At 34.0% G+C, this 8,694-nt stretch overlaps 1 protein-coding gene across 3 annotated transcripts; it reads left to right on the forward strand.

The window, feature by feature from the left end:
* The first annotated feature begins 484 nt into the window (after positions 1-484).
* On the forward strand, positions 485-8,371 carry LOC125844983 (lactoylglutathione lyase). Of its 3 annotated transcripts, XM_049524352.1 has the most exons (9): positions 544-702; positions 807-932; positions 1,021-1,082; positions 2,231-2,291; positions 2,409-2,488; positions 2,580-2,650; positions 3,683-3,772; positions 7,025-7,127; positions 8,125-8,371. In XM_049524352.1, exons 1-8 carry the CDS (start codon positions 580-582, stop codon positions 7,123-7,125), a joined length of 714 nt encoding a protein of 237 aa, XP_049380309.1. In that variant the 5' UTR covers positions 544-579; the 3' UTR covers positions 7,126-7,127; positions 8,125-8,371. The 3 variants fall into 3 exon arrangements, with proteins under 3 accessions (XP_049380310.1, XP_049380308.1, XP_049380309.1); XM_049524353.1 differs by lacking the exons at positions 544-702; positions 8,125-8,371 and adding an exon at positions 485-537 and having other exon boundaries at positions 7,025-7,131; XM_049524351.1 differs by lacking the exon at positions 8,125-8,371 and having other exon boundaries at positions 543-702; positions 7,025-7,131.
* Positions 8,372-8,694: the final 323 nt, after the last annotated feature.

Here is an 8,694-nt window from a genome sequence, read left to right on the forward strand (position 1 = left end):
TTTTTAATACACTCTACCAAGCGACCCAAGCTAATGTAGAGAGAAAGACAAGTGAAATAATTTATGTATCACATTTATATATGCAAATCACACTAGATATATGTATAAGAAATACCACATACTTTTAAAATATAGATACATAAGAAGAGAGTCAGAGCAGGCAAAGGTCCTGAGATCGAATTTCATTGCCACCCAAATCAAAAAGAATTTTCACGTGCTTGGCCCATGAAAAAAATCAGGCCCACACGTGAGGGGCGTGTTGAGAATATAATCAAATAATAAAAATGTGCTCTCTTTAACAACTTAAATTTTTAGATGAGATGGTCACACACTTCAACAATATACATGCGAATAAATATATATATCTTCTTTTAAATTTTAATAAAATTCTTAATATTATAAACCCGTACAGGAAAGTACTAATATGTTCATAAACGAGTGAGATTTGTGTAACTTTGCGTATATATACTTCTATTATATAAATAAACTACACAAATTATCCAAAGCCAATTACAGTGGTAAAAAAAAGTTCACCAGGTGAGATTATTAGCTTTTCTCTGTATTTCTTCAGCCCCAAAAATGGCTGCTTCACTTCCTAGAGCAGCCTTCTCTTTACTCTCTTTGCTTAATTCAACCATAAATAAACCTTCCTTATCACCATTTTCATCTCCAACACCTTCTTTCTTCACAATCAAACCTAAGGTCCAACACCCATATCAATTCTTGATTCCAAAAACAAAAAAAAATTGGTTCAATTTTTGTAAAAATTTATAATTTTTACTAATACCCATTTCTGTTCTTTGCAGGTTACTAATTTTTCTAGGTTTATATCATCATCAATGGCTTCAGATTCAAAGGATTCGCCTTCTAATAATCCAGGTCTTCATGCTACCCCTGATGAAGCAACTAAAGATTACTTTTTGCAACAAACAGTAAGCCCCAAAATTGTGGAACTGTAGATACTGAGTAAATGATTTTATGGATTGTGTTAATGACCCCTTTTTGTTTTTTTGAATTTAGATGTTTAGAATTAAGGATCCCAAAGTGAGTCTTGAGTTCTACTCCAAAGTGTTGGGCATGTCGTAAGTCTTTCTATCTATTTCGAATATTCGTTTGCCTGTACTGACTGTTTGGATGGTTGTTTCGTATTGTTTTATACAGTATTGTATAATATTGTGTTGGGTTGTGTTGTTTTGATGAATAGAACGTTTGGATAGATTGTATCATTTTTCATTGTTGTATAACTTAAAACATCAACAATTTGAAGGATTAACCTTCAAGTAAAGTAGGGTGTGAGGTAGAGCTACTATAAAAAGGTTTAATGATAAAGCAGGATTATTATATAATACATTAAGACAAAATGACAAAAGAAAAAAGAGATAACGGTGCGATCGCACCAAGTCGGTCATTATACAAATGAGACGTTTCTTCAATAACTAAGGATGCATTTTACCATACGATATAATGAAATTTAATTAACAATCAAAATAACATTGCATTTAAACTAGCAACACAATACAATACAACAAGTAACAACCATCCAAACAAGTTGTATTCATCAAAACAATACAAAACAACACACAAGAATTAATTTTTACTATGCTAATGTTATCTATTTCACTTTCTCCCTAATATTGTGTTTTGTTAATGCTTTGTATTGGTAAATTACAACTCAATGGAACCCAATGTAATGTTACTGTAGGATTTGTTCAGTATAGTGTTTGATTAAGTTCTGAAAGCTCTTGTTTGGATTTTCAAATAGTATAATGTTTGACATTGACAAATGGTGTTTGATTAAGTTCTGAATGCTCTTGTTTGGATTCCCATACAGTATAATGTTTGACGAATACATCTCTGAACTTTATGTTTTTGAGTTTGATCAAATCCTTAAATCTGTGAATATAGATGTAATTTGTCTTAGTTGTATCAAAGTGTAGGCATAAGCTAAATGTGGAGTTCAATATTTTAGTACTCCCTCATTTCAATTTATCTGTCTTGTTGTGACTTGATGCGGAGCTTAAGAAAGTAAAGAAGACTTTTGAATCTTGTGGTCTTAAACAGAATGTGCCTCGATGTCTTTTAATCTTGTGGTTTTAAACATGTCATGTGGAAAGTTAAATTAAAGAGTAAAAAAAGGAAAGAGGCATTCTTTTTCGAAATGGACTAAAAAGGAAAGTAAGACAAGCAAATTGAAACGGAAGAAGTGTGATTTATGCCTTGTCCATTACAGCTTGCTCAAGAGATTGGATTTCCCTGAGATGAAGTTCAGCTTATACTTCATGGGGTATGAGGTGAGTTTCTGATAACTTTGTGTTTAGAATGCTATTTTATCTTCTTTCCTTTTGGATATACTTCCCCTCTCCAATTTTTATATTCATTTCCCTTACATTTGCTTACGGGTGGTATAGGATACAACCTTAGCACCCAGTGATCCAGTTGAACGTACTGCTTGGACCTTTAGTCAGAAAGCTACATTAGAGCTTACACAGTAAGAACTCTATTGTGTATATGGTGCCTGTATGATATTTGCTATTTTCTTGCTATCTGGTGACTCATAGTTTCTTAAATTTTATTTGCAGCAACTGGGGTACTGAGAGTGACCCTAATTTTACAGGTTACCACAATGGAAATTCGGAACCACGTGGCTTTGGTATGTAATTTGCACATTTGCAAATTTTGTTTGCTCGACTTTAGAGAGCTTCTTTGTTTGCTTCGTTTTCTGTCCCTTTAAACCTCATTGATTTTCTTCTGCAGTAAACCTTTACCTTGTTGTGTCTTGAAGTAAAGTGGCAATAGTTTGTTTTTTTCCTTTCACTCAATTAGATATCTTAGTGGATTTGTTTTAAGACGAACCTTCTGACAGTTAGGCTCACATATGGGAGAAATCGATCAATTTCTGTTAATTTAAATGCTTGGTAGGTAAATAGCAAGGGCAGGTAAGTGTTGGACTGCCTATGATAAAACATGATGATACACTTCATCAAAGGAAAAAAGAAGAGAAAAGGTGAAGATTCCGTTTTAGGCCGGTGAACAACAAAAGCAAGTTGTCAATTTGAAATGAAGAAAATAATTCTTTTAAAAATTGCTGTGTTTCTCGAGAACGTATCTTATGAGATAGGTGACTTGTTGATTTCTGGAATCCATTTTAGAGAAGGCATTCTCTCTCTGTCCCTTTTTAGCTAGGCCCATCTGGCAAGTCTGGAGATCAGTAAAGATAAGTTGAAGGATATTATACTAGTTACACTTTAATTTGTTCTGAATAACACTTCAATTGTGTGAACAGTGGAGCAATTTTGTTCAAAAATTGACTTCTTTGAAATAAAAGACTTTGCCTTGTATAGAAGTTAGTCGAGCCAATTGAGATGGTTCGTGGTAGATGAAGGATACGCGTCATATATTGGGATGCAAAAAGTAAAGCCTTTGCCAAAATTGTTATGAATGTAGGCCATATTGTACATTCCAAGTGTCCAGCCCAATTTTTATTGACAAATATGTTACAAGCTATGTAACTATATGAAAATTCAAACGTTGCGCACTTGAAAGTTCTTGGCTGCCTATTTTCATTAACTTCTGATGCTCACTACTTTGTATCTAACGGCAATTCTATGAGCATCTAGAGCATGTCATTGTAGATGTTACAATTCCTATTTGGTGTTGGTTGACTTGTTTCCTCCTCTTTCAGGACACATAGGTGTTACTGTTGATGATGTCTACAAGGCTTGCGAGAGATTTGAAAGTCTGGGAGTGGAGTTTGTAAAGAAACCTCTTGACGGTAATTTAACCTTACTTTATAGGCCTCTTTGAGACGATATTTGTATGAAAAGGCTAGCTTAACAAGTGAATTGAAATTGGCTATGCATCACTAAAGAAATGCTTTTCTGACCTTTGATTATTTGAGCTTTGATGGATGAATCTCATTGGTACAGTAGGCCTCCTAGCTATGAGAAGTAAAATTTAACCTTTCTCACTCAGAAATACTCTCTTCATCTTATCTTCTCTTATGTGTTTGTTCACGTGTCTGCTATTAGTCGGTAAGATTCTTTCTTGATTATCGTACCAGTTTTTAAAAAAAGACTTCTTTATTTCTCAAGTATTAGCGAATTAAAGTATTCTAGTACTTTATCTAGATCATTTACACCGTTTCGATTTTACAAAAAAATAAATGCTATTTTCCCCTTCAAAGAACCTAAGATTTCTTTTAACCTAAGTTGCTTGGATTCGGGTTGTACGATACAGGTGCAAATCTAGAGGTCGGATCCTTCATGATCTAAATTTTAGGATTTGGGGGTACTGATCTAGGTATGGTTACGGGTGCGGGGATTCGGCTAAAAATAATTCAAATATCTAAAAACAAAGTTGAAAGAATATATGTAAATTATGGTGGACTATTTGGAAGGAAAGCACTAAGAGCAAAGTTCAAATATGAAATTAGTAAGTACACATGCATCTCTTTATTGTTTTGTGGGTGTAACATGACTATTGCAAATGATATAGAAGTCATGATAGACTTCTTGAGTTCATTGCACATTCAACAGTGATGTTGACCTGTAAATATCTTTAAAGCACCCTTAGTTGCTGACTTTTTAACACAAATATCTTTTAACGATAAAAAAACATATGCCTAAATATTATTTCACCCTAGCTTTTGTCCTGAATTTCTCTAATCAATTTTGGTAAAAGTACCCAAAAGTTCATCACACCCACGTTGTGTCGCCACGGGTGCAACACTGAAAGTGAAGAGTCCGCTACTTAGCTTTCAACACAAATTGTCCAAAATATTCATAAAGGAAATGCCTCCGTTCCTTCATCAATCTCTGGCCCTGTCATCACCCACGCTAGTGTAAGCTTTAGATTCTCTGGCATCCCCCACTCTATCCCTGTAGACATGAACATACACTGATCTGTCATTTGTATTTACTATGCAAAAAAAATAATATATAGACTGATTCTGTTAATTTCTTGAAAAAGAAGCATATACTTGATAAGTTGAACCCTCTTTTCTTCAAATCTTGTCAAGCAAGCATCATGTACAATAGCCCAACCAAGGCAGATCAGTTGAACAATCTTATTTCACCATTGTGGGACTCTAATACAAGTTGTATGCACCTAATCTGTTATATATACAATGGTGTGGACAAGCAATAGACTTGGAGAATATATTTGCAGGATGATTATTTACTTGATTTCACAAACTTAACAATAATGCCTCCTGGAGGTATTTTTGATAAATGGACGAGTTTTGTGTGCTTGGTCTTTTCATGAAATACTTAATTGGATGTAAATATGAAAAGTATCTGATTATAACAGGTTCCATTTGACTAGTCTAACTTCAGTTCTTGGAATAGTTGTTTGATCATTATAATTTTCAACTTGCCATGATCGTGGCTCGATATTTTGCTTCTAAACTGGATTGAGAAACCGCTATGAAGTGTATCTGATTAAAACAAGTTTCATTTGACTAGTCTAACTTCAGTTCTTGAAGTAGTTGTTTGATCGTTATAATTTGCAACTTACCTTGGTCGTGGCTCGATATTTTGTTTCTGAACTGGATTGAGAAACCACATTTTTATCTAACTTTTCTGAAATATCAAATAACATTCAGCCCAACCCAACATATCCAAAAGGTGTAGAGCATTTAACAGAAGGTGATACAAAAAGGGACCCCAAGAACACACTATTGTATCAACAAGAAATTAAGGATAGAAGCTTAGGGTTCAGATAGGGGAAATAACTAGATTTTTTCTATGAATTAGTTAAACTTGAAATTCCTATAATAAACACTAATCAAAGATAGCTAGAAAGATAGGGGAATTCAAACAATTAGAGCACAATCAGTTAACATCAAGAACAATCAAATATAACTTGACACTAATTAGATTGTACTCAATCAAATCCAAGAGAGAACGAGAACTCACACAAGAATAATCTAGATGTGGTGTGATTTAAGAGAGGTTGCTAAATAAAATCTAAGATAATCCCTAATATAAACTAATGGAGGGGTTAACCGGACAAATGATGGTGGTCTTGGAAGATTGAAATAGTAAAAGCCTATGTGGCTCATGCCTTATAAGGATGATCCTTCTCGTACTCTGGTCATTTATAACAAAGTTATTGCCAACGGCTACTACATTTTTTGAAAAAGTGATAAATTGATATGAGATTAAGTGGATAACAGTAACATAAAAGACCAAGCTTAAAATAAAAAAAAGGAAGCGGGGTAGCTCGATGGACTCTGATTGTCTTGTTTGACCAATGTGAACATAGAAAAGATCAAGAATCAGAAGTAGTTGAGAAAGGGACCGACTACCAAAAACAAAAGCAACCAGTTACCAGATGTATGATTGGAAGCTCCCAAGTCAAGGATTTAAGGGGTCGTTTGGTATGAGGGATAAGGAATAACAATTCCAATATAAAATGCAGGATTATTTTGTCCTACGTTTGGTTAGGGATATTAATCATTCTCGGGATTAGTTATCCCATCATTTACACTATTATAATGGGATAAGTTATCCCTTATATATGGTGGGATAACTTATCCTATGGAATATCCCAATCCATGGGATAACTTTGTTTATTCCATTCCCCATACCGTTCAACCTTTTAAGAGTATTATTTTTGTGAAACTATTAATCTTTGATCGAGTATCTTATACTCAGTTTGATTAAAAAAATAAAATAATGTCACTAAAGTTTCCAATTAATTAACAAACCTCAAATGAAACCATAAGCACTTGTTAAAAAAAATAATTAAACGTTAAGCAAGAAAACATTAGATCTCTGTTTCTGTTGTGATCTGCCTGTAGTTAGATGCTTGAGTTCAAAGCTTATTGGATTTTCCCTGTCTAGCACATTCTGAATTTATTAATCATTACCTCGCCTTCTATTGTTCTTAATTGGATTCCTTTCTGTCTAATTTCTGACAGATACTAGACTGGAAGGCTTTGATCTCTTTTCGTTTTCATATAGTCAGCTGATCTTTGCATATATTTTAGTTCATCTCCTAATTAAGGTAAACATATTTGCAGGAAAAATGAAAGGTATTGCATTTATTAAAGATCCTGATGGCTATTGGATCGAGATCTTTGACACAAAACTTATCAAAGACGCTGCTGGTTCTGCTTCTTAGTTCAGGGTCTTTTCTCATTATTTTGATAGCTATATTATATTGCTACGAGAAGCCTTAATTTTTTCAAAAATTTTAAAATTTCATTTTGATAACACAACCTAGGTTAAGGCTCTCACTTTCTTCTTGGTGATGTGCAACTTTTTTATGTCAGACTGAGAGACGTTTTTATTGGTTTATGTGGTTGGGCCTTGAATGCACCGAAAAGAGAAAAACAGGAAGGAAAACATAGATATGACATAACCTACTACCCTTACTGAAACCTTTCATATGCATGTTATTTCTTCCCCTTTTTGTATTTAGTTTGGTGCTTGGTGTGGAGAACCAATCTTTGAGGGGTTAGTAATAAGATAGTTCCTCTGTTTTTCATCGATTGTGCTTTGGTGATGGTCTTTCGGAAACAACCACTCTACTGCCACGAGGTAGGGGCTAAGTCTGTGTACACTCTACCCTTCCCAGACCTTGCATGTGACCTGTGGGATTACATTAGGTATATTGTTTTTCTGTCATGTGATTTTACTTGATTAACAGTATTGATGATTAATACAGATATACAATGCATGCGTGTGCGCGCATGCTAATCTGATAAAAAGTTGTCTCGTGCTAAAATGTTGTCGGGAGTTCATATTATTTACAACTAAATTGTGTTAAAGCGTTTAAAGGTTATCAGGAGCTTGATGCAAAGACATGTGGTCAAATTTTGGTATACTTTTTTCATATTTTACGTTCTTATTGATTATTAGACATGTTAAGGCGCATTTGCAGACGCTGCATTAGATTTAAAATTTCCATCGATGCCCTTAACCAGTGATTTTTACTATATTAAATTCCGGTGTCCATGTTATGCATCTTTTAGTCGAGGCTGTACCTTCAGGCTAAATATCTCCATTGTAGGAAGACGAGTAACTTGTTTGTTGTTACAATGTCAATTTCCTTCTGGAATTTTCTGTCACGACGTGTTCTTGTCCATATGATCCCTAAATACACGATTCATTCTTGGTGCAGGAGCGCTTGAGGCTTCAGTCACGAGTCTTGATCAACTCAGAGATCGATTGAAGAGAGTTTTTTCCAGAAATGAACATTTTCGTGTTGTGTTTAATCTGCTAGTGAATGAATTTTGTGCCATGTTTTGGGCAAAAAAGCTTTTTACCTCTGTAATGTAAACAAAACAGATGTATACTGTATTTCAAAATAATAGATTTGATGTAAGTTAAACAAAAATTCAATAAGAAAAACTTCAATTATTGAAGCTCTAATGGGCTTACAGCTGCATTATTTCAAGGGGAAGTTACACATTTGATCGCTTGGTCAAAAATATTTATACACAGCCAAACACACATACACATACACACCTATCTCGTTAAATTGTTTACAAATCCTACTATATTGGTATATGACTTGCTTGTGTTAAATTTTTCCGTGAACTGAGGGTTAACTGAAACGATCTCTCTACCTGTCAAAATAGGGGTAACGTTTGAGTACGCCTCTATCCTCTTCAGACTCCACTTGTAAGTTTATTTTTTTTGAATGATTCAATTCTAAATTAATATGTAAAATATATATATCGATCTT

Source organism: Solanum stenotomum, chromosome 11 (assembly GCF_019186545.1).
Source record: "Solanum stenotomum isolate F172 chromosome 11, ASM1918654v1, whole genome shotgun sequence".
In the NCBI taxonomy this organism is placed as follows: Eukaryota; Viridiplantae; Streptophyta; class Magnoliopsida; order Solanales; family Solanaceae; genus Solanum; species Solanum stenotomum.